Source organism: Lepus europaeus, chromosome 3 (assembly GCF_033115175.1).
Source record: "Lepus europaeus isolate LE1 chromosome 3, mLepTim1.pri, whole genome shotgun sequence".
Lineage (NCBI taxonomy): Eukaryota > Metazoa > Chordata > Mammalia > Lagomorpha > Leporidae > Lepus > Lepus europaeus.
In genome coordinates, this window is record NC_084829.1 from 145,235,843 (window position 1) to 145,262,751 (window position 26,909).

The 26,909-nt window shown below is 41.7% G+C and overlaps 1 protein-coding gene across 5 annotated transcripts in view; it reads left to right on the plus strand.

The window, feature by feature from the left end:
• Positions 1-26,909, plus strand: part of UTRN (utrophin) — a 591,543-nt gene that overhangs the window by 199,154 nt on the left and 365,480 nt on the right. For all 5 annotated transcript variants that reach the window (XM_062186881.1, XM_062186876.1, XM_062186879.1 and 2 more), the window contains exons 24-27: positions 12,888-13,001; positions 13,641-13,796; positions 22,307-22,477; positions 25,536-25,715. In XM_062186881.1, coding sequence (XP_062042865.1) covers positions 12,888-13,001; positions 13,641-13,796; positions 22,307-22,477; positions 25,536-25,715 — 621 coding nt within the window. The remainder of the gene's footprint in view (positions 1-12,887; positions 13,002-13,640; positions 13,797-22,306; positions 22,478-25,535; positions 25,716-26,909) is intronic.

Below are 26,909 nucleotides of genomic sequence, written 5' to 3' on the forward strand. Positions count from 1 at the left end.
ACGGGAGACCTATATGAAATGTAGATAGGTAATAGTGGTAACTTGTTTGGGCTGTAGAAGTAGCTCAGGTAGAAGCAAATGGCTAAGACTTTGAACCTGGGCTTTTGGAGGTTTTCAGTTTTGGAACTAGCAATCTGAACTTGGCCCTAGAATACAACAAATTAAATTCAAGGGACATAAAAATCCAGAATTATATCTGTTGTGACATCTGAAAATGTTGACAGATGAAGTAGTGATATAGTTCAAGGGGAAAAGATAAATGTGAGGATGTATAAGGGCAAAGTGACAGAACAAACAAGATTCCAATTTTTCTTGTGAGAAAAATGGATGAGTGGCATTTCCACATCAGCTGTTTTCACTATTCTGCATGGGAAATGACCCAGTCTCTCCCCAACCTTCCCCTAAAGGTTGCCTGTCCTCCCAGTGCCTCCTTTCCTTTGTCTTTTTTTGCTTTTTTCCTATGAGGTTGGGGATCTTTGTTAGCTATTTTCTCTGTATCCGAAGGATACTTCTAGAACAATGTCCGCCACAGAGAAAGCATCAATAAATGTTTTTCAATGCTTTCTGTGAGTGGTAGTAGGAGATTTAGATACTTAGACTTGGAGATACATATTTGATTTATATCCAAGGGGACCTTATGTAAAAAATGTTGCTAAAATGGTGAAAAGATTGAAAAGTGAAGATAAAAATTAGGGAAATGATGTTTTAAAAAATCAAGAGAATTCTTGTATAGAAGTGGAGCTGGTAGACCACACAGGTCAGTGTGGAAGGGATCCACAATGATTTGATGAGTGGGCCCTCTGCCTTTGGAGGGAAGCTCTTTGATCCAAGAACTGATGGACAGCCCTAGTGAATGACCAGCAAGGGAATAAAGATGGAGGGGTTGTGTGTGTGTGGCAGGCGGGGTTTATTTGGAGTAGTTTCCTGGAAGTATAAGTGTATTTCTAGACTGAAATTTCATTTGAGTAAACATTAATTATGATTATGAAGAAAATGTATGGTATATAGCTTCATATTTTTAAAAAAGATTTATTTATTTATTTGAAAATCAAGGAGAGGCAGAGAGAGAAGTAGAGGTCCTCCATCCGCTGGTTCACTCCCCAGCTGGCTGCAACAGCCAGAGCTGTGCCGATCTGAAGCCAGGAGCCAGGAGCTTCCTCCAGGTCTCCCATGCGGGTGCAGGGCCCCAAGGCCTCGGGCTATCTGCCACTGCTTTCTCAGGCCACAGCAGAGAGCTGAATCGGAAGTGGAACAGCCGGGATTCGAACCTGCACCCACATGGGATGCTGGCATTGCAGGCGGCGGCCTTACCCGCTACGCCACAGCGCAGGCCCTAAGCTTCATATTTTTTATTTACTTAACTCTGTGAGTAGATCCTCTTCTGGTATATTATCACTTGTTATTATTTCCAATTTATTTTTAAAAGATTTATTTATTTATTTGAAAGCCAGAGTTACAGAGAGAGAGAGGGAGAGAGAGGGATCTTCCATCCACTGATTCAATCCCGAGATGGCTGACGCAGCCAGAGCTGGACCAGGCATGGGGAGTGACCCATGCTAGGAGCTGGGAGCCAGGAACTTCTTCCAGGTCTCTCATGTGGGTGCAGGAGCCTAAGCACTTGGGCCATCTTCTGCTGCTTTTTTCAGGCTGTTAGCAGGGAGCTAGATTAGAAGTGGATCATCCGAGACTCGAACTGGCACCCTTATATGATGCCAGTGCCGCAGGCAGCAGTGTTCCCTGCTATGCCACAACTCCGGCCCCAATTATTTCCAGTTTTAAAATGAGAGTTAACCTGGAGCTGACGCTGTGGCACAGTGGGTTAAAACCCTGGCCTTTAGTGCCTGCATTCCATATGGGCGCCGGATCTAGTCCTGGCTTCTCCTCTTCCAATCCAGCTCTCTGCTATGGGATAGCAGTAGAAGATGGCCCAAGTCCCTGGGTCCCTGCACTCACGTCAGAGACCCAGAAGAAGCTCCTGGCTCCTGGCTTTAGATCAGCACAGCTCCAGCCATTGTGGCCAATTGGGGAATGAACCAGCGGATGGAAGACCTCTCTCTCTGTCTCTACCTCTTTTTATAACTCAGTCTTTCAAATAAATAAAATAAATCTTTAAAAAAAAAAAAAAGAAAAGTGAGAATTAACCTTATCTGTGATTCTAAACTTTGTAGTTGGAGTCCAGGCATTGGATTATCAGTGATTCTCAGCCGAAGGGGATTTTACCCCTTTCCCTTCCCCACCAGAGACTGTTAAAGTCTAGATACAATTTTTAGCCATCACAGCTGTGGCGGGGGTTATCTTGGGGTAGAAGCCTTGGAGGCAAGCTAAACATCCCATAATGCAAAGGACACTCCCTACAACAAAAGAATTATCTGGCCAAGATGTCAGTAAATGTGAACATTGAGAAATGTTTGGATAAATATTTCTCATCTTTTCAAAAGACCATCTCTTTGTTTTCAAATTTAAATCTGAGGTGTAGCTAGGAAAATTTACAAATAAAGATTAAACTAAAAGTTAATCTGATTTTGAGTATTAAAAGTGTATTTTTTGGCTTAGCTAAGTGTGGGCCAATACTTTAATATGGAATTTTAGGAGAATAAGTATTCTTCCAAAACATGAGTGTCCTGTGTTTATAGAAATCCAGCTTTATTTTTTAGTGGGTTGTTGTTACTATTGTAGCAAATCCAGGCACTTAAAGTGGCCAGCTGGGGCACACGCCAAATATTTATTTCCATTAAAAATATTGCACATGTGTATCTGGAGATTTAGGTGTTACTTTGTTTTCACAGCAGTAGGTTTGTAATAATGAACTATATTTTTATTTGCTATTTTGTGTGCAAACTAGAAGATGGTTGACCATATATATATTCCTTCTTCATTAAAAATTATATTTGTATATTTTAAAAAAAATTTTTTTTTTTATTTGACAGGCAGAGTGGATAGTGAGAGAGAGAGAGAGAGAGAGAGAGAGAGAGAGAGAAAGTTCTTCTTTTTTGCCGTTGGTTCACCCTCCAATGGCTGCTGCGGCCAGTGCATCGCTCTGATCTGAAGCCAGGAGCCAGGTGCTTCTCCTGGTCTCCCATGCGGGTGCAGGGCCCAAGCACTTGGGCCATCCTCCACTGCCTTCCCGGACCATAGCAGAGAGCTGGCCTGGAAGAGGGGCAACCGGGATAGAATCCGGTGCCCCAACCGGGACTAGAACCCGGTGTGTCGGCGCCACTAGGTGGAGGATTAGCCTGTTAAGCCACGGCGCCGGCCTATTATTTCTTTTTTGTAAAAGATTTATTTTCTTTATTTGAAACGCAGAGTTACAGAGAGGTAGAGACAGAGAGAGAGAGGTCTTCCATCTGCCGGTTCATTTCCCAGTTGGCTGCAATGGCTCAAGCTGCAGTGATCTGAAGCCAGGAGCTTCTTCTGAGTCTCTCATGTGGGTGCAGGGGCCCAGGGACTTTGGCTTTCTTCTACTGCTATCCCAACAAAAATCTAAACAATATAATCCACTTAGGCAAACATTACAACTTTCCCCCAAAGTTACTGGATAACAGTAAATATTCCTTTGCAGGTTAGCACATTTTCCCCTTTTCCATGACTTGATGTATGATTATTTAGGCATTTAAATTCTATTTGTCTTTAAGGCATGATGCATAGTAGGTTTTAATTCAGTGCCCATGAATAATGATGTTTCTTAGGGAGAAAATAGCTGATTTGTTTAAGATGGATTTTAATTATATAAGTAATGCATGAAGACCGTTCAGTGCGAAGAAACTAAATAGCAGAAATATTTAGAGTGAGTATTTAAGTTTCTGTTCCTCCCTAATGCCTTTTCCTTTGCTTTCCTGGAGGGCAGCTACCATTAACAATGGCTCCTTTATGGAGGTTAACATATTCAAGGTAAACAAAAAAAGAAGAGTCCATGAGTATTTCTAGTTCTGTCCATTTTTTTCTGTGCTATAGTCCAAAGGATATTGGTACTCCATAAGGGACATTTAATAATATACCATAAAGGTTGGAGTATGAATCCTGCTATTTAAAATAGTAAGGCCTGTGGCTGGCACTGTGGTGTAGTAGGTTAAGCCTCTGACTGTAGCACTGGCATCCCATATGGGCACCATTCATGTCCTGGCTGCTCCTCTTCCTATCCAGCTCTCTGCTTATGGCCTAGGAAAGCAGTGGAAGGGGCTGGAGCTGTGGCTTAGTGAGTAAAACTCGCTGCTTGCAGTGCCAGCATCTCTTATGGGTGCTGGTTCCAGTCCTGGCTGCTCCACTTCTGATCCAGCTCTCTGCTATGCCCTGGCAAAGCAGTAGAAGTCCTTGGGCCCCTGCACCCCAATGGGAGACCCAGAAGAAGCTCCTGCCTCCTGGCTTTGGATTGGTGCAGCTCCAGCCATTGTGGCCAATTGGGGAGTGAATCAGCGGATGGAAGTCCTCTCTCTCTCTACCTCTCCTTCTCTCTCTCTGTAACTCTGGCTTTCAAGTAAATAAGTAAAAAAAAAAAAATTTTTTTTTTTTAAAAAGAAAGCAGTGGAAGATGGCCCAAGTACTTGGACCCCTGCTACCCACATGGTAGACTCGGAAGAAGCTCCAGGCTCCTGGCTTCAAATCAGACCATCTCTGGCCATTGCAGCCATTTGAGGAGTGAACCAGCATATGGAAGACCTCTCTCTCTCTCTCTCTCTCTTTATCTTTATTTCTCTTTCTCTCTCTGTAACTCTGCCTCTCAAATAAATAAATAAATCTTTTAAAAAATAATAAGGCCTTTCATTAACACAGAGCATTTACATTTTGCAAGTATTTTCATAGCTGTGTGCATATTTCGCACCCACCACCTCACAATCCTGTAATACTTATAAGAATATCTATTGTGTGCAAATTTTAGTTTTTTGTTACCTGGATTTTACCCTATTACCTCTGTTTCCCTTGTCTACAAGGCTGGTTGCGATTGGCTTGCATTTTTTTTTTTTTAAGATTTATTTTATTTGAAAGTCAAAGTTACAGACGGGGCTGGGACTGGCGGAGGTCTTCTGTCCCCTGGTTCGCTCCCCAAATGGCTGCAGTGGCTGGAGCTGGGCCAGGCTGAAGCCAGGAGCTAGGATCTTCAACCACATCTCCCAAGTAGGTGGCAGTGGACCAAACACTTGGGCCATTTTGTGCTGCTTTTCTCAAGTCAGCAGCAGGGAACTGGATCAGAGGTGGAGGAGCCGGGACATAAACCGGTTCTCATATGGGACGTTGTTGTCGCAGGCTTTACCTACTATGCCCCATGGCCTGCATATTCGTATTCATGGTATCATGTTCCAATACTGCCTTAAATTCTTCATTTTTGTCAATGCCATGCCACAGTAATGACCTTGATTCCTGTGTTTAATTAATAGCTGATTTTACAAAATACCATTACTTTTTCCAGACAGCAGAATATTTGAGAATACATGAAACAGGCATCATTTTTTTCCCCATGATTGATTTCAGTGATAGGATTTTCTTGCAAATCCTGAGGATGAAATAAAATCCTGAGAGGCTGCTTTCTATCTCTCACCCCTGGCAGGATTATCTTTGGATTCAGGGTCTGCAAGGTATTCTGTGTTATTTCCTTTCCCCCATTCAAGATCTCCTGCAGCGAGGTCCAACTGAGAAATCATGAACATGTCCCACAGGCACATACAGAACTTGCTCTTCTATTTTTCCACTGCTGCTGTCAGCGGAGACTCAGCCTCCAGCCCCTTCTTGCTGTGCTGTGGCTCACATGCAGTCTCTTGCCCTGACAGTCCCATTACCCTTCAAATCTGCCTCCTGCTTCCGGACACTTCCCTCTGGAGTTCATCTCCCGCACTGATGGCAGAGCTGTACTTCTGAGATGGTGCACGTTGCCTTCCCCATCGTGTTGCAAAGTACTGTCACCGCATCTCAGTGCTCCTGTCTCTTCCTTGCCCTGAAGCCCAGCTTATGTCCTCACCAGGAGTTGAGCCCAATGGGAAGCCCATGGTAGCTTGAAAAGCACCACTCTGACTATTGGCTTTTTCTGGAAGTATTGTGTGCTTCTTGGAATTCTTATCCTCCTGGTGTTCCCTTTGAGACTAATCCTCCTCTATGAGCAGCCTCCGCCATGCTCACCCCCACACCCAGGCTGCAGGGTTATATCCTGTTACACAATTCTACTATGTGTGGGTTACATCCTTCTAATAACCCCAACTCTGGCCTCTTTTTATTGCAATTAGAACTGTGAGTATCTCCTCCCCTAGGGTATGAGCTCTTTGAGGACAGAAACCCTGTCTGGCATCGGGCAAGTAAGTAGATGTGAGTGTGATTGCTCTATGGGTGCCTTAAGACAACTTTCCCACTTCCGCCTTTGTAGTGAAGTTGAAGCTGTAAACTGAAGTGACTGCTTATCGTGAACATCAGGGCACCTGTATGTCATTCCTGTCCCTCCACTATTAAACAAAGACTCTTACCCAGTGGACTCGCTGTGATGCAGGATGTGGAAGTGGATATCAGGAGCTCTGAGACAAGTAGAACTAAATTTTGAAATTTTGGGGGAATTATTTTATGGTTAAAAAAAGCAATGGTAAATACTTCCTAGGAGTAATATACAATATGACTGCTTTAACTCTTACTAGATAACAAAATTGATGTACTTAACTGCATATGGATTTAAAAAAGAAAAGTATTTGAGAGTCAGAAGGACAGAAAGGGGTAAATAGAGGGAGGGAGAAAGCTGGGAGGTGGGTCCAGGTCTCCCGCTAGGAGGCAGGAACCCCACTGTGTGAAGCATCACCACTGTCCACTAGGGACCCTACTGGCAGGAAGCTGGAGTCAACAGCTGGAGGTGGGCATTGAACCATGGCAGTCTGATAGTGGGATGTGGCCATCTTAACTGGTGTCTGAACTTCTAGGCCACATGCCAACCCCTTGCAAGTTTTTTTTTTTTTTTTTCCTCATTTTGAATACTTTTTACTTTACTGAAGAGGATATTGGTACATTCTACACCTTACATTTACGAACTCTAGTAGTTTGATCTACATTGTATTGACTTGTCCTCCCTACTTGAAAGAACTTGTTTTCAAGTTAGTGATTTGACATTAATAAATATTATAAAACCAAATAAACAGGAATGCTACTACCTTAACTTTTTGTGCTAATTTTGATTTCACAGTTCTTTTTGTCTATGTCTGGGGGTAGAAATTAGCAGCTTAAAAACTGAACATTCCAACATCCAAGGGAGGAATGGGGTAATTCTAGTCTACAATAATCACATTCAATTTTTCCCTCCATCTCCATCCACTTACAGAACAAAAATATGAACACACACACATGCACACATAAATACCTCTTTGGGGGCACTTTACTTCTTATAAAGCAGTATCAGAAAAACTGCTTGTACATTTCTAAAATAAAAGTCATTATTTCACATGCTATCATAAACACTAATCAAAGGCAATGATTTCTCATTTCTATTTTTATGTCTAAATATTCAATTAAATATAAAATTATGAATATGGTGTTTCTTAAAATCAAAATATCAAATATTCCAGTTTGGAAGGGTCAAACTGGGTGATTATTGTAGACTAGAATGAGCGTTTCGCTGTAATCAAGTCTTGGGAAGCATTTGTATACCTTGGAATCTTATTGTCTTAAACACAGAGTTACCAAGATTGGAATTCCTTCCATCCCTAAGCTCAGGGGAGTGGGTTGGGGTTTGGGATGAGGGAAGGTTATTGTGGTTAATTTAATGACCTTGCATTGCTTTCTGTGACCCATTAGCTGGGTGTGGCCACCCCAAATGCTTCCAAAAAATTGCTTCCCAGCGCTGATGCTCCTGATGAATCTTGACCCTTCCAAACTGGAATATTTGATATTTTGATTTTCAGAAACACCATATTCATAATTTTATATTTAATTGAATATTTATACATAAAAATAGAAATGAGAAATCATTGCCTTTGTTTATGATGGCATGTGAAATAGTGACTTTTATTTTAGAAATGTACAAGTACTTTTTCTGATACTGCTTTATAAGAAGTAAAGTGCCCCCAGAGGTATTTATGTGTGCATGTGTGTGTGTGTTCATATTTTTGTTCTGTAAGTGGATGGAGATGGGGAAAAAAATTGTGATTATTGTAGACTAGAAACTCCTATGTGCATCAGCTGGGTAATGTTTAAATAGACAGAGAAGCAATATTTTTGTGTGACCTCTTTCACAATCTCTGTGACCTCTTTCCTATAGAATTGACATAGATGAGCAGGCTTTCGGTAGTTTTGAAAGGCACAGAAGCATCTGCTACAAGTTAACTGAGACAGTGTTTTCCTTCCAGTGAATAAGGAGAAATCATAGAGGGGCCGGAGGGTGGAGCAGAGCTCCCTGGGGCCCTCGGTTCACACAGGTGGTGGCTATCCTATTGCTCTCAGTGACTGACTCATCCTTCTCAGGTGGTGTGGCCACAGGCAGGTCATCCCGCTGCTACCAGGCATTCCTCAAGGTTGGACCTTCCCTCATTTAGTGGATTCGTTCTGCCGAGCTGTATTTGAGCAGGTAGTCACACAGATAAGCAGCAGCTCTTCCAAATGTCCATTCTTAAATATTTACATTTAAGCAGTTGCAGGGTGGAATAGGCATTTAGGTTAGCAGTAATTTAAAGGCAAATTAAACTGACCTTACACAAACACGTCCTGACCCTGGCTGCTCATTCCTGTGGTACCTCAGATGGGGCATGCACACCAACACTTGGAAGTGGTAGCTGTTTGATGGTTTGATGGCAATAATAAAAAAGTTGGTTTTGTAGATTTCTCCATTTATTGCATGCTTCTACGTGGCCATCTATGTCTAAACATTATCTCTGTTTTTCAAAACAACCAGGCGAAGTTGTTATTATCTCTATTTTACAGTAGAGCTACCGAGGCTTCAGAAACACTATTAGTCTCATGCTTAGCCAGGTTCTCAGCGCTTAGTCTTTCAAGGGCACATTACCTCATTTAGAACTCACATGGTCAGGATTATGTGGCGGATTTTCAGTCATGACGGTAGTTAACTTCCAGATTCCCATCTCTTCTTTGTGAGGATCAGTTGGTCACCATGGCTTGTCTGCCTGTTGCTTTTCTCTTTGTGAAAGTGTAAGGGGGAGACAAGAAACAATGTGAATTGTGTGTACCCATGTTGGTCTGTGTGTATCTGAGAGAGGGCAGGAAGGAGAAGGAAGTAGTGCGGTTGATACCATAACTCTTCCTCTGCTGCCAGGGGTTGGGGTGGGTAGGACTACTTACTTCAGCCAGGATTGACTGGGGTTGAAATCCCTTAGAACATAATGCATCCATATCAATTTCAAGAATCCTTGACCCAGAGACTATCAGGTTTCCTTATGCAAAGCTAGACTTAATACATTTCTCAGTTATATTGCACTATAATGCATCCTTTAAAAGTTCAGAATGGAGATTAACAGTGCAAGAATTTGTGGTGACAAGTCAAATGGGCAATTAAAAAATGTCATAGTTTATGAACTTTCTGGATGTAGTCATACTTTCTTTCTTCACTTCTTTTTTGGATGCCTTGCTCCATCATTTCCTAAGCATGTCTTCTCACATATCATCTGTGATAAGATCTTTGAATGTTGGAGCCAGCACAGAAGAGACCTGTGACCAACCACAAATACTTGAGTGGTACAAGTCTGTACAAACACTGACAGGCTAAAGAACACAGGGGAGGAGGCTGGAGGAGAATGTACATTATGAAGAAAAGGATTTTTTTTTTTTTTTTTTTTGACAGGCAGAGTGGATAGTGAGAGAGAGAGACAGAGAGAAAGGTCTTCCTTTTTGCCGTTGGTTCACCCTCCAATGGCTGCTGCGGCCGGCACATCGCGCTGATCCGAAGCCAGGAGCCAGGCGCTTCTCCTGGTCTCCCATGGGGTGCAGGGCCCAAGCACTTGGGCCATCCTCCACTGCCTTCCTGGGCTACAGCAGAGAGCTGGCCTGGAAGAGGGGCAACTGGGATAGAATCCAGCGCCCCAACTGGGACTAGAACCCGGTGTGCCAGCGCCGCAAGGCGGAGGATTAGCCTGTTAAGCCACGGCGCCGGCGAAGAAAAGGATTTTCAAAGCTGTGCTTGGAGTAAAGGAGGTGTGCGAGTGCTTGGGCAGGATGGTGCAATATTAGCAAACAAGGCAGAAGAGTCTAGCTATTTGAGAACTTCTTGCTTGCCATCTTCATCGTAGACTGGCTATCAAAGCTAGAAATGTATAATAGTCATGACCGAGAGTACATTAGAGTCTGAACTATGGGTCACATGAAGAGCCACACTGTTCCTTTAGAGCATAAATCTGCTTCCCAAGTTAGCAGTGGAATTGTTGTGATCTCATAGAGCGCATCATGGTCTTTGAGAAACTACAAGAAAAAAGGAGATGGGTCATTGTCCTAATTAAGAGGAGCGCATTAGTTTTTTTTTTTTTAAAGATTTATTTTTATTTAATTGAAAGAGTTATATATAGAGAGGGAGAGGGAGAGGGTGAGGGAGAGAGAGATCGATCTTCCATCCACTGGTTTACTCCCCAAATGACCATAACAGCCAGGCTGGGCCAGACTGAAGCCAGGACCTTGGACTGGAAGTGGAGCAGCCAGGATGCTGATGCTGCAGGCAATGACTTCACCCACTAAGCCACAGCACCAACCCATAGAGATTTTTTTTTTTAAAGATTTATTTATTTATTGAAAAGTCAGTTACATGTAGAGAGGAGAGGCAGAGAAAGAGAGAGAGGTCTTCCATCCGATGGTTCACTCCCCAACTGGCCACAACGGCTGGAGCTGCACTGATCCGAAGCCAGGAGCCAGGAGCTTCCCCCAGGTCTCCCACGTGAGTGCAGGGGCCCAAGGACTTGGGCCATCTTCTGCTTTCCAGGCCACAGCAGAGAGCTGGATTGGAAGTGGAGCAACTGGATCTTGAACTGGCGCCCACATGGGATGCCGGCGCTTCAGGCCAGGGCATTAACCTGCTGTGCCACTGTGCCGGCCCCTAGAGATCTTATATATACATCACAAAGTATATGCTGTTCACCTGGACCTGAAATGGATACCAGAACTCATTTCCTTTTAAGTGCTGTTTCCTTTTATTTTCTGTTTTGGAGGAAGAATACTAGCTTATTAGATATACAGAGTGATAGAATCTTGCTTTTGAATGCATGCATGTTCATTTAGTTCAACAAATGCTTAGAACTATTATTCTTGCCAAGTCTTGATTTCAGCAAAGTATTTTGCATCATTTCCTATAAGCTTATAAGGGGGGAAGTGGAAAACTGGTGGAGTACTCGTATAATGCAGATTCCCATATTTTGAAAACAGCCTGAAGTCTGTTGATTAATAATGACATGGTGTCCTCATGGGGGAATGCTCAGGAAGGTACTGTCATTGACTTCATTTTTTACTTGGGAGAAACTTAGAGTTCATCAGAAAAGAATGGAAAAAGAACCTCTCTGGGCCAGATTTGTGGCTGAAAGAAGAAGGGTGGGAAGAAGAGAGGATAGGAAAATGGAAAGACTAACATAATTATTTTATTGACTCATTATTGTTATACTGCTAACTATTATTGTTAACATAAGAAGGTGAAATTTAACATTTATAAATATCAATTCCTGAATTTACTAGAGCCAATTAAGTAATATAGGGAAATTTATTTTGATAGTTAATGTGAATATTGAAGATTTAGTTAATTATAATACTGTGAATAATATATCCATAAGACAAAAGGAGCAGAAAACAACCCTATAATAAGAAAAATAAAACTGAAAATAATTTAGATGGCATTTTATGAGTGTAATATTCACATTTTAATTTCTGTCATTGTGATTCACGTCAAACATTACAAGGATAAAAGTAGTTGGTTCTGTGTATTTGAGTGTAAAGACATTAAAACTTGATGTAATTTCCAGAGTGTATTCTCCAGAATGGGGAGGGCAGTACCTGGCTATCATGTTTTAGGGACAGCACTGAAGGAATTGGGAATAGTTAGCCAACAGAAGACTTGAAAAATAGATGGCAGCTGTCTTAAAAACTGAAGGGCTTTTTAAACAGGATAGTAAATTTTTTTTACGTTCCTAGCAATGAACAAGAAGCAAATCACTGAAGCAGGTACAAGGGAACAAAGGTCAGTGGTAGGGAAGTCAGCCAGTCAGATTGACCAGTGATGGGAGGGGAGGCCTTGGAACGAAGTGGTGATCACTTTAATTTTGGAGCTCAAATTGCATCCACTTGTTTGCGTTCCTTGGTGCTGTTCCAACATTGCTTTGTCTCTGAAGTCTCTTTGTCTCTGCAAAATGTTTGCTTCCTCCTTTGTCCTTGAACTCCCAGTTCCATACACAGTAATTAGATCATGGTGTGCCTAGTAAATGTTGTATGAAAGAATGGCCCAGGGCAGGGAACTCTCCTGAGTTCCCAGATAAGAAGACATCCACACAGCCAAATGAACAACAACAGATTGTGTTTTCCTTCACCTTGCTACTTATTTGTTCCTGCTTTGAGTAGCTAGTGTAATAGAAATTTGCTTCAAAATTATATGAGAAAAAAAGATTTTTAAACTGATTATTCCTAAAAACGCATTTCCCCTCCCCTGTAATTTGGATTTTTAAAATCATAGATATTAATTTAAATTTAAATTAAATTGCACTTAAATAGCTGGGTTTATTTGAGATTTTTAGAATTAACACAAACTGTCACCTCTTAGGGATTTTAGTCAGGGACAAAGAAAATAATTATTTTCAAAATTGGAATGCTTTCAAAAAAGGAAATAAACAAAAATGGTGCTAGCAAAGTTTTGAAAAGTGGCCTTTTTTCTTTTTTTCCTCCAGCAGGATAGTTCTGGAGATACAGTAGGTTGCATGCCAATGAGTAATATCCCTGTGTGTTGCTGTTCAATATAGGCTGATTCGAAAGTGATTGAGAAGTGGAGGGATGGTGTGAAAGACTTCTTAAGGACAGAGCAGGCTGCCCAAGGAGATGCTGAAGGTCTACAGAGGCAGCTGGACCAATGCTCTGTGAGTTCTGCTAATCTGGGGAACCTGCATGCTGAATAACCTTTCTCTTTCTTTGTTTGTTGCTATTATTAACGTTGGAGGAACATGGTGTGATATTAAGCCTTGATATCTTTCATCATACAATTTTTTTTGATCTTATGACTAATAAAAGTATGTCTGATTAACCAGAATTTTATTTTGGCCATCGCTGTAGAATGTTGACTGGAATGAGAACGAGAACTGTTTTAGTTCACTAGGAGCTGCTGTCTTTGTCCACAGCAACCTCAGTGTGGTAAACTATAGTTGCCAGCTGTATATTGCTTTTACTGTTCCACGTGGTGATGCTTTAAGAAACACATGAAATTTGCTAGTAATACTACATGCAATTTATATTTGGTGAAATCATATGTCTTCTTTAATTAAAACCACTGTTCCTCACAAAAAGTCAGGTATTCTCAGACAGAGTTGGCAGATGGCTCTGTCATATGCCCATGTCACCTGACTTTTTTTTAAGGCACAATATTTCTGAGGTAATTAAAAATCCTGATCCCTAAGCAGTCCATTCTTGCAGTATCTGCAGGGATCAAAGCAGAGAAACTATAATTATGCAATCCACTTATTTAGGAATAAACTCAATGTGTATTTGTTTTATATGTTCAGACATTTGTTAATGAAATAGACACAATTGAAACCTCACTGAAAAACATGAAAGAAGTAGAGACTAATCTTCGAAGCTGCCCCATTGCTTCAATCAAAACTTGGGTGCATTCAAGACTAGCTGACTACCAAAGCCAGCTGGAGAAATTTAGCAAGGAGGTAAGTTCTTCACCTGTACTCTGAGTTGTTTGCTAGAGATGTAAAACAGTAGCATCTCCTGACTGACAAAATTGATTCTTTAATTCATCCAGTTTTTTTTTTTAACTTTTATTTAATGAATATAAATTTCCAGTGTACAGCTTATGGATTACAATGGCTTCCCCCTCCCATAACTTCCTTCCCACCCGCAACCCTCCCCTCTCCCGCTCCCTCTCCCCTTCCATTTGCATCAAGATACATTTTCAATTCTCTTTATATACAGAAGATCAATTTAGTATAAAGATTTCAACAGTTTGCACCCACATAGAAACACAAAGTGAAACATACTGTTTGAGTACTAGTTATAGCATTAAATCAAAATGTACAGCACATTAAGGACAGAGATCCCACATGAGGAGCAAGTGCACAGTGGCTCCTGTTGTTGACCCAACAAATTGACACTCTAGTTTATGGCGCCAGTAACCACCCTAGGCTGTCGTCATGAGTTGCCAAGGCTATGGAAGCCTTCCAAGTTCGCCGACTCTGATCATATTTAGACAAGGTCATAAAAGACAGAGTGAGGATAGTAACCAATGATCCTAAGAGTGGCATTTACCAGGTTTGAACAATTATACAGCATTGAGTGGGGAAGACACACAGGTTGGGAGTAGAGCCACTGGTGGTAGAGTAGAGGTTATGCTTACAAAGGAATGAGGCCCAAGTGCACTAGACAGGGTCTAGAACAAAGGACAGAGTCATTATTAGAGGAGCTAAGAAAGGTGCTGTCTAAGCTACAATTAAGTTTTCTGATTGAGAGGCAAATAGAACCTGACAGAAGGGGCTTGATAATAATCTGGTGGGCTTTAGGCCTTGTAAGTTAAGAGGCCCAGACCTATCTATCTCTTCACATGGGGTACATCCTAAGGGAGGTGTGAACCTCCTAGGGGAAGGCACTCTGTTGACTTTCATTACTTGGCTGGGCTGGGAGGAGAGCTGGCCAGGTAAAGGCAGGGGGCATCTCTAACAAGAAATTTACAGTTCTGCCTGCAATGTTGCTGACCCTATTTGACCATCCCCTCAGCTGCAGTGGTCACTTTGGAAGTTGGGCTGAGTGAAGGGCTTTTCAGCTTAGAGCCAATAAGATCTGTGGCTCTGACCTGGGCATCCTTCGACTCCAGGGCAGGTCCATTTCCAGTGATCCAACTCTTGGCAGAGCTGCCAGGGTTCTTCACAAGCTGACTTCTGCTGAAGCCCAGGCTTACCACATTGAAAGCCACTGCAGTGGACTGGCCTGTTGGGTCTCCTTGAGGGCAGATCACTGTACAGATCAGCCATTAATAGGCCTGCCACCCATTGCTTCTGATGCCTAGCTTTCTTTTCCTCCTGGTTTGTGTTCAAGCAGACCAGAGGATGCAAGTCAAGGGAGTGCCCGTGTCCCATCTCTAATCTTCGGTGGCCTGAACTACAAGTCTATAGTCACAGGCATGTTCTGTAGTAGTTTTTCTAAGGTAGACAATGCCCATGAGGAAAATTATATTCTCACTTTAAAACTTTCTTTCCCTTTGGTCTGAAAGGGAGGTTTTTTCTACTTACTGTATACTTCGCTGATGGCGAAGTGAATCTAGCTATGAGATTATTATTTAAGTTCTTATTTTGGCTATGCTATTACAGAAAAATGTAAGCCATTTCTTTTATAAGGTCTAAAGATTAAATTGTGTGTCCTACAGATTCCTTCATAATAGAATTAGTTTCCTACCTTGAAGAGAATAGGGAAATGAAAGAACAAGTTGGGCTTAGAATAGAGAGATGAGGGAGCAAGTCCTAGATCGCTTGCTGACATTAGCAATATCACATGAATACTTAGCAAACAGTTTCAACCATTAGATAACAACTTAAGAAAAAATTTACCAGAAAGTCCAATGCCTTCTATAAATTTTAAGAATCATGTATTTGAAAACACCTCTTAAATATCTAACGTGGTGTAGTTTGTTTATCCAGTAAACTTAAGCACAACCATATAAAATGTGATGTGGTATCAAACTTTAAGTTTCTATAATGGAAAATGCTATTAATACAAATGTTTGAGAATTAAAAAGTCTGATGATCTTGTGTTACTAGACATGATAGTTATATTAATGAGAAAGTCCCAGAGGCCTAAAGGGTTAAATAAATTGTAAAATCCTACAGGTGCTTTCAAGGGTACTGTGAAGTAAGCAAGTGCCTCTTGTTGGCTGATGAGTTTATAATTTTAAACATGGCGACTTAAAGTCTTTTGTCATCCACAGTTATATATGATTTGCTGCTCATAAAACTAAAGCGTTGTTGGTTCTGTGTTTAGCTGCCCTCCTATAGGTTCCTATGGACTTTTTCCAGCCACTTCTATTGTATTCAGTACTTTGGGATGGCTCTGTGAACAGATGAAGCCAATAATGTATTAACAGTACCAACTGAGAGAAAGTATGGTTAACTGAGGTTACTAAAAACAAAAAGCAATTCAAATCAATTGGCAATCTACAAAAAGAGTTAAAGATTTTAAAAGCTAGTATTAAAATTGCTATATTGGTCTATTATGCTATGTTATATGTGTGTACATATTGTATGTCCACATGGGGAAATTTTATTAAGAGTTTTATTTTAAATGGCTTATGGATAAGATTGTCCATAAATGTTAGCTGCTAAAATCAATCAAAGATACATTTTAATTCGTGTGACCTGAATCTGTGTATCATATGTTTTAGACTTGTTGGTAGAAAGAAACTAAAAACATTTTATATGGTTGTTCTTAATTCATCCAGTTTTAAAACCAGTAGCCAAAGTAACTAGAACATGGACTCAGTTGGAGCAAGAAAGGGATTTTCATTTTTTATAATTGAGGGAGAGTACTCTTGTCCAGTTTGGTTCAGCATTTACCTGTATTTCTTGTCTTAAATTCAGTTTCAGACACACATTGGTGGTATTTGCTTTCCCAGGACATTTGGGAGTGCTCACCCAATACTTACAGCCATTCATCATTTGTTTATTTAGCAAATATTTATTGATCAGCTGGTAATTAATTTTTTATCAATGCCTGCTGTCACATATCATTGTAGGCACTTGGGATACAGCATTGCACGGGGGAAAACAGCTCTTCTTCTTCTTCTTTTTTTTTTTTTTTTGACATGCAGAGTTAGTGAGAGACAGAGAGACAGAGAGAAAGGTCTTCCTTTTTCCATTGGTTCACTCCCCCTAATGGCCGCTGCAACCGGCATGCTGCGCTGATCCAAAGCCAGGAGCCAAGTGCTTCTTCCTGGTCTCCCATGCAGGTGCAGAGCCCAAGCACTTGGGCCATCTTCCACTGCCTTCCCAGGCCACAGCTGGACTGGAAGGGGAGCAACTGGGACAGAATCCGGTACCCCAACCGGGACTAAAACCTTGGGTGCTGGCGCTGCAGGTGGAGGATTAGCCAACTGAGCCGTGGCGCCGGCCAAAACAGCTCTTCTAAGGAGCTTGCATTCTAGTGAGGCAGGTGAACAATGAATCATGCCAGACAGGGATAGCATGCAGTTAGAGCAAAGTGGATTATTTTCAGAGAGGATGATCAGAGGACTTTCTGAGACTGGGACTGAGAGTCGAGAACTCTAAAGGAAGGGCTGGGTCACGTGAAGTTCAGGTAAGAACATCCAGGCATGAGGAAGGGCCAGTTTCAGAGCTCTGTCGAAAGAAGGAGTCTGATGTGTTCCATAAGAGATAAAGAGGGCTGGTAGTTGCAATGGGGCAGAGAGGAGAATCAGCTGGAGAACAGGTGTATCTGAGGCCAGCAGGTGAACAGAGGATGGAGTCGGTATGACCATGGAGGTGGGCACTTTGGATTTTGTTTCAAATATGTCATCACACACAAAAAAATTTGAGGATTTTGAATAGGGATGTGACATCTGATAGGTCTCTTTTAAGATCACTCGGGATGTCATTTGGGTAGTTTGCACTGAGAAGGCAAGAATGAAGACAGAATATTTATGAGGTTGTTGCAGCTTTGGAGCAGGGGATGGCTGCTTAGACTAGGGAGGTAGGGGTGCAGATCAAGACATATTAGATTCTGACTGTATTTTGAAAATGGAGATGGGACCTGGGAAGAGGATCAGGTGTTTGATAGAAGAAAAAGTGAATGGTGAAAGACAGTTCAGGATTTTGGTAAAGCTTCCCCTTTGTGTGAATTAATTGTGATGCTCGTTAGTGGAGCAACAAAGACTCAAGGAGGAGCAGCTTTTTGGGATGCAGGTGACATGGTGACCTCTATTCTGGTGGGGTTAAATTTGGGATACTGTTAGACATTGGCTGTTGGCCAGTGGAGGTGTCCCACACTTGCTCCCTAAAAACTCAAAGGGGATAAAGGGACACTAAGAAGGAAAGGTTCAGTAAGAGAAGAGAAATGCCAGGGAATGTGTGGTCTGAGAGGCTAGGGGGAGAAAGCTGTCCACAGTGCTGAAGGTTGACATTGCTGAGGCCCATCACAACTGCAAATGATGCTGTAAACTTGACCAGATGGTTGCTTTTATGACCTTGATAAAAGTGGGTGCAGTATTATTATGGGGAAAAAGGTTATTGGAGAATGCTGAAAAAGCATGACAAGTGAGGAGCTGGGACAACAGGTGGAATCAACTCTGAGAAATGTCTCTATGCAAGGGGGCTGAGAAATAGCATGAGTGTTGGAGATGGGGATCCAAAGAGGTGTTTTTGGTCCATTCAGTAATGAGAGATATTAAAGGATATTTGCATGCTGGAGGGAAGGACCTCGCTTAGAAAGAGAGAGCAGTTGTGGAGGAGAGATTGAGATAAAGTGTTTTTTTTTTTTTTTTTTGGACAGGCAGAGTGGACAGTGAGAGACACAGAGAGAAAGGTCTTTCTTTGCCGTTGGTTCACCCCACAATGACCGCCGTGGCCGGTGCGCTGCGGCTGGTGCGCTGCGGCCGGCGCACTGCGCTGATCCGATGGCAGGAGCCAGGTGCTTCTCCTGGTCTCCCATGGGGTGCGGGGCCCAAGCACCTGGGCCATCCTCCACTGCACTTCCGGGCCACAGCAGAGAGCTGGCCTGGAAGAAGAGCAACCAGGGCAGAATCCGGCACCCCAACTGGGACTAAAACCCTGTGTGCCGGCGCCGCAAGGGGAAGGATTAGCCTATTGAGCCACGGCGCTGGCCCGAGATAAAGAATTTCTGAAGTGGCTGGTGCTGCAGCTCAATAGGCTAATCCTCCGCCGGCACACCAGGTTCTAGTCCTGGTCGGGGCGCTGGATTCTGTCCCGGTTGCCCCTCTTCCAGGCCAGCTCTCTGCCGTGGCCCGGGAGTGCAGTGGAGGATGGCCCAAGTGCTTGGGCCCTGCACTCCATGGGAGACCAGGAGGAGCACCTGGCTCCTGGCTTCGGATCAGCGCAGTGTGCGGGCCGCAGCGCGCCGGCCACGGCGGCCATTGGAGGGTGAACCAATGGCAAAGGAAGACCTTTCTCTCTGTCTCTCTCTCTCTCACTGTCCACTCTGCCTGTCAAAAAAAAAAAAAAGAATGTCTGAAGTGAGTCTGTGTTGATGAGGGCTGAAATCCACTGCTGATGGAAGGAAAGGAAAGGCAACCATTTAGTGCTGGAGGAAGGTGATTCGTTCTCTTTCACTTGTTGCAGTTTTCTTAGTGAAGTTATAGATTATTTATATCTTTTTTTTTTTTTTTTGACAGACAGAGTTAGACAAAGAGAGAGTCAGAGAGAAAGGTCTTCCTTCTGTTGGTTCACCCCCCAAATGGCTGCTATGGCCAGCATGCTGCACTGATCCGAAGCCAGGAGCCAGGTACCTCCTCCTGGTCTCCCATGTGGGTGCAGGGCCCAAGCACTTGGGCCATCCTCCACTGCACTCCCAGGCCACAGCAGAGAGCTGGCCTGGAAGAGGAGCAACCGGGACAGAATCCGGTGCCCCAACCAGGACTAGAACCCCGGGTACCGGTGCTGCAGGTGGAGGATTAGCCTAGTGAGCCGTGGCGCCAGCCATAGATTATTTATATCTGAAGTGACTCACAAAGAAGTGAAAAATAAAGGAGGAAATGTGACTTCACAGGCAGTGCTAGAGATAGACTATATGTAGCACTTAATGCAATATTTTTTTGGCCAATGTTCATATAGGAAAAATTTATATTTGCAACACTGGGCATTTTATTTCTATTGTTTTACCCTAACTTCTTTATTTTTTAACATGTTTAGATGTAAAGAAAAGTGAAACAATGATAGAGGAGCACTCTAAAATACCCATCACAAGATTTGCTAGTATTTTACATTTGCTGGCTTTCTCTCTGCCTCTTTATGTATGTATATGTATATACACGCACCCTCTTCTCCTGGCTAGAAATGTACTTTGAATAGGATGTAGAAAGTACCAAGATGTTTTATTCCCAAATATTCTTGCATATTTCCCCCCAAAATAATGACATTCTTTTACCAAATTGTGATATCATTATGACACTTAGGAAGCTAATCCTTTTATAAGATCATCCAATATCCTGGCCAGATTCACATTTCTGTGAATGGCTAGGATGGCATGTGCCTGAAGCAGCTGAGTTGTCTGAGAAAGTAAATAGTGAAAATGCTGTGGACGTGGCAATGTGCAGCAAGGAAGGCAAAAAGCCTTTATCTGTCTCTACGTGTTTGTCACTCAGCTGTCTGTCTCTCCATCCACACAAGACAACATAGAATTTATTGTAAATTGTTATTGATTTGAACATGGGACTAAGTCTGTGGGAGATTTTGAAGTATACTCAGGAAAGAGGTGACCATGTGTTGTATAAGCAATCATTTAGTGCAATTCTAAACTATTGAATATCCATTGACTAGTGAAAGTGTTAGAGTAGTTTTAGACAAGCATAATGTTATCAAATTTTCATTTTGCTAAGAAAGTCCAGGCATATAGAACATATCAACACACAAAAATGGTCTGTCTCATCTGTTACATCCACGATATGAAAAGAAGACCATTTTAATGTCAAGTATATAATCTCACAATAATTCATTGTACTTTGGAATTTTATTTTTGAATTTGAGAAGGAGAGAGAGAGACAGTGAGGGAGGGAGGGAGGAAGGAAGGGAGGGAAGGAGGGAAAGAGAGAGAGACAGACAGACAGACAGAACCAGACAGACACAGAGCTCCCATCTGCTGATTCACTCCTGAGAAGCCTGCAACAGCTGGGTAAGGGCCAGACTGGAGCTGGCAGGTGGGAACCCTAACTACTTGAGCCCTTGTCTGCCACCTCCCAGGGTCTGCATTAGCAGGAAGGTGGAATTGAGAACCAGAGCTGGAGCCTAGAATAGAACCCAGGTACTGTGATATAGATGTGGGTGTCTTAACCACCAGGCCTGACATCTGTCCCAAGACTTTCTTCTTTTCTTTTTCAAAAACTCACTATGGTGTCTTTATTTTTCTTATTTCTTTGTGGATCAGGAAAAATAACAAAATCATTAGTGTTCAGAAAATGTTAGTAAAGAGAATTTTCTGGAAATGGGACCCACGAATTCTGCATGTGTTGACATGATTTATCGTATTTATAATGAAAAGCTCACGGAGTTGAACTGCTCATTGAATGGGCTTAAGAAATTTGACTGTATGCATTGCTGGCACCGGCTCCAAGTATACTCTATAAGGCAGTAAAAGTAAAGCTCCCAATGGGCCCCTGTCTATTTTTGACTGTGACGCTGAGAGGAAGGAACAGGAAAGCCACAGAGTCTTACTTAACCTGCTCTGGTGAACGCCATCCGATTCCTGTGCCAGCTTTTGGTTCCCATCAGCTTAGCAGCCAAGGCAGCCCTGGGAAGTGGCCAGTGCTGTGAAGGGGGATGAAGTGCCATCATGGCTTCACTACTGCTGTGCAGCAGTATCCTCTCCTACTGTGCAGGTTGGTCTGTGCTTAGGCCAGACTCTAGTGAAGTATTTCAGAGAAGGTTGTAAATATTTTTAAAGTATTGAACCAGATTCAGACACATATGTATGTTCTAATGTACTTTTTTGGTGTCTGTGTGTCTTAGGTAAGTGTAATAAATGATTAGAACCAAAGTTTTGTACAGCAGTATTTTAGAGGCATCTTTCGTCATCTTTTCGAAGTGAAATCTCAATAAGAAATCCTATCAAAAAGGAGAAAATAGATATTTCGGTTGCTTCCAGGTTTTCCTGTTTTTCATAATAGTGTTATTATAGTGATATTATTTGCTATATATGCTTTTGTTGCATATATGTAGATTCTACACCTGCTATTACTCTGTAAATATTCAGCATTTTCAAAATTATAATGGGTATTTCTAGATTGGGTTAATATCTAAAATATGCAATAAAATCCTAGTTATAATATTATTTTTATCATTGCTTATTTTTCACAGCATCAGCACAAATTGTATAAAAGATTTTGTCTGAATCTTAAGATGTAAGACTCTTTGTAGAAAGTTACCGCCGTGTCTTTAAATATTAAAAACAAGAACTCAACATAGAACAAGTTAAAACTGGTTTATGTGGGGGAATGGCTTTTTCTTTCTAGATTGCTGTTCAAAAACACAGGTTGTCTGAAAGTCAGGAGAAAGCTGTGAACCTGAAGAAAGACTTGGCCGAGATGCAGGAGTGGATGGCGCAGGCCGAGGAAGAGTACCTGGAGAGGGATTTTGAATACAGGTCCCCAGAAGAACTTGAGAGTGCAGTGGAAGAAATGAAGGTGAGACTGGACCTCCAAAGTCAGGAGTTCATAGCTTCCTCCTCCCTTTAAAACAACCGTCAGGCTGTGCTCTGCCTGGCCGTAGCACCAGAGGTGTTTATCTTGATTCGCAGTAAGATTCAAAATCGTTTAAATTTTATTCATTTATTTATTTTTGTTTTACTCATTTTTATTCCTTTGAAAGGGAGAGAGAGAGAGACAGAGAGGAAGAGAGATTTCTTTCATCCCCTGGTTCAACCCCTAAATGCTCCCAGTGGTCAGGTCAGGCTGAAGCCAGGAGCTAAGTACACAGTCCAAGCTGGGAGGCAGGGACTCAAGTACTTGAGCATCAACTGCTGCCTCCCTGTGTGCACATCAGCAAGAAGCTGGGTTGGAAGTGAAGCCAGGAGTCAAGTTCAGCATTCCAACATGAGAGTGGGCCTTCCAATTGGTGCCTTAACCACTGTGCCGCGGGCCCACCCTGGGTTTTTAACTGTAAAGGAATGATATAAAGCTGCTATAATTTTAGTGTGGAAAGGAGCTGGCAGCGCACTGGTTCTTCTTGGCTTGTGAGTGGAATCCATGAGGGCCCCTGAGGCCGTCTGCACTGCTAGCCCCTTGGGGAACCACTGAGAATGACTTCCAAAATCTCTGGGAGTAGATGTGAGGAAGACTTGTAATTTTACTTATAGTAGAAACTACATATAACAAAAACTTTGCCATTTTTATCATGTTTAAGTGCACCATTAATTACATTCAAAGTTTATGCAGCAATCACCACTGTCTGTTGCCAAAATTTTTCATATTTTTTTTGTAAAGAATTGGAGAGAATTCTCTAGTTAGTTGGGTTTTATCTTGATTTCCTCTTATTCAGGTAGCAGTCTTCTAGCTAAAATATGAGGTGCATATGAATCCCCAACGTTGTTAGAGGAGATAAGAGCAGTGGGGGTTTCGATATTCCTTGGAGTCACTGCATGTGTTACATGTAAACTTATATTCCTATGTCAATAGTCTTGAATATTTCCTTTTTTTTACATAATGAAAAAACTGGGCATCATTCCCAAATTTCTAACACTGCTTCAACTGTCCTTGAGTGTTTAAGCTAAAGGAGATGGTTCCTTAAAGACTATTTTTTTTCTTTAAGATAAAGCAACACAATGAATGTTTTACCCAAAAGGTAACTTGCCTAAGAGCGTACCTGAAGCACAAATTTTTGTGAATTTGTTTTTTAAAAGAAGGAGAGACTGGTTTTGTGGCTTAGCAGTTAAAACTGCGGCCTGTAACGCTGGCATCCTAAATCGGCGCCAGTTTGTGTCCTGGTTGCTCCACTTCCCATCCAGCTGCCTGCTAACAGTCCGGGAAAAGCAGTGGAAGATGGTGCAAGTGTTTGGGCTCCTGCCATCCCTGTGGGAGACCCAGATGAAGCTCGTGGCTCCTGGCTTTGGCCTGTCACAACCCTGGCCATTGCACCTATCTTGGGTGTGGACCAGCAGATAGAAGATTTCTCTCTGTCTCCATCTCTGTAAATCTTTCAAATAAATAAATAAATGCATCTTTACAATAAATCAACAAATAAAAGGAATTATATGACATTCATGCACTTTTAAGTGAATTTATTTATTCATTTTTAAGATTTATTTATTTATTTGAAAGACAAAATTATAGAGAGGCAGAGGCAGAGAGAGAAAGAAAAGTCTCCCATCTGCTGGTTCACTCCCCAGATGGCTGCAGTGGTCAGAGTTGGGCCTTTCCGAAACCAGGACCCAGGAGCCTCTCATGTGGGTGCAGCAGTCCAAATACCCGGGACATCTTCTACTGCTTTCCCAGACCATAGCAGAGAGTTGGACCAGAAGTGGAGCACACGGGACTTGAATGAGCACCCAGAAGGGATGCTGGCACAGCAGGCAGTGGCTTTACCCATTACACCACAGCACCGGCCCCTCATACCTTATTGTATATGAGTAAATATGACAAGAGGCTTGTTGACAGTGATGTTTTCATTGAAATACCCTTTAAAATATAGCTCTTTTTGAAAGATTTTAAAATACTCAGTATATCATAAGGTATATATTACATATATGGCATATATAAAGGTATCTATAAGGTATCTATAATATATATTAAGGTATATATAAGGTATATATATTATATATAAGTATAAAGTATATATAAATTTTATAATTTCTTATATAAATTATATGTAAATATTCTGTATTTTAAAGATTGTCTGCCATGGTATGTATTATTTATTGTCTTCCTTTTCATTATTGGCATTGTAGTTCTTGGTATTATAAAGTCACTTTAAGTGAGATTTTAGGAATGAGATTCAAATCTTTCACTGGGCAATGTTGTATTTATATTCATTCTTCCACATAGCCCTTAGGAATTAAAAAATCGCTGCACTTAATTACTTTCGCCCACGCTGGTGAAGTTTATTAAAACCATTAAGCAGTAAAGAAGCTACAAGGGACAGTGAAAGGCTATTTTGTGTTGACTTTCCTGCTTTTGAGACTGTTCCTCTTTGAACTCTGGAGAAAAAGTCAGGGAATTTGCTATTTTGGGATGAGCTGGTCCCAGTGTAGCTTTATCATCTTTGAAATGCTGTTCGCCATTGGAGGACAGGTGCATCTATGTTCTGAGAGAAAAAAGGTATGTTTAAGTTACTTGGAGATCTTGTTAAAGGATACCTTTGTCAGGATACACCTCAACGTTTATGAAAATCCATTCATTTTAGTTTAATATGCTCAGGTCCCCATCATTTGGACTTTTACTTTGGTCCCGGGTTTTGAAAAGACTTCGTGTGAGTAAACACTATTGCTGATACATTCAATGTTAGCACTGCTGCCATGAGATGAAAAGTGTCTTATGGGGGCTGGACTGTGTGCATGGATGCATACAGTGAGTTTTATACTTGGCATCCTTGTTTTAAAAACATTTTTGGTAGTGATTACTTAAGTAATGTTCCAGTTCGGCAGTTAGAATCATTTGGGAGTTTAATTTTGGCTTAGCTACTTGAAAAGAAAAATACTGGTTACTGAGAAAAGGAGACGTTTCTCAAGTTCCTCCTTTCCTGGAACAGAGGGCAAAAGAGGATGTGTTGCAGAAGGAGGTGAGAGTGAAGATTCTCAAGGACAACATCAAGCTGCTAGCTGCCAAAGCGCCCTCTGGTGGCCAGGACCTGACATCGGAGCTGAATGTCGTGTTGGAGAATTACCAACTTCTTTGCAACAGGATTCGAGGAAAGTGCCATACCCTGGAGGTGAGTTTTCTCGCGTTTCTGAGATCTGATTTCTGTCATGTACTGACCATCTTCATATATTAGAAAAAAAGCTCCATTTTCCTTCCAAAATGGACATAAAGGATAAGTAGTCCTTGGGAAATAGGTTGATAGAAACCAAAAAAGGGATTAACAGTAAAAGGAGACTGAGATCTGTCCCAAATCACTGGAAAGTACTTGTGCTTATTATTTAATATCTGAAGACTTCACTTTTTTATGTGTGTCTTCAAGTTTTCATGTTGTAGATGATAAATAGAGTCTCAAGTTCCAGGACATAGAACCATCTCTTGTTTTGTTTTGTTTTGCCTGATTGAGTACACAGAGGTGAACTGAGCTTTTTATATTTTGAGTGGTGTCTACAGTTACAGTCACCTGGAGGGGAAAAAGAACTTAAATAAGTGGGTATTTTGCTAGACCTTAGATAAAATATCTTCCTTTCTTCCACTGGATATTAGATTTAAGATGTAGGTGATTCTATGAAGTTTTTTTTTAATTAAAATTAAATTTCTGCTCAATTTATTCATTAAAATTAAATGTCTTTTTTAGTACACATGACTTTTGTAATACCTTGATAGAAGACATAAGAAGTATTTTAATTTATAACAATTTAGATTAAATGGACTTACGCCAAATGATTGTATGATGGCACACCCTGAAGTGCTAAAAGCGGCAACTATGACATTTAACTAAATGCATTCCCCCTTGCTTGTTCTGGATCAATTCTGGACCAGGATAAATATGTGTTATTAGGACTGGTTAGGAAGAAAGCTGCTGATCAGAGAACAGTTGTGCTCCTTGGGAGTGATTCTACATAAGCCACTTTTCATCCTGCAAGAGAGGAAGTTGTGCCTGCATCTTAGTGGATTTCTAAGTCTAATTGAGAAAAAAATACTGTATTTGAGAAGCATGGAGATGAATAGAGGGGGAGAGAGAGAGAGAGAGCGAGCGCGCGAGCAAGCCAGGAGCTGAGAATGCATTCAGGTGCTCCGCGTGGGTAGCAGTAGCACAGGTACTGCTGCCTCTTAGGGGCTCTGTTTGCAGGAAGTTGGAGGCTGGAGCTGGGTGTCGAACACAGGTAGTCTGATGTGGGATATAGCCAGTCATTCTAAGTGGTGTCTTAAGTGCTAGCCTAAACTCCTATCTCCTCACTCTTTGCTTTGCTTTTAGAAATTTGGA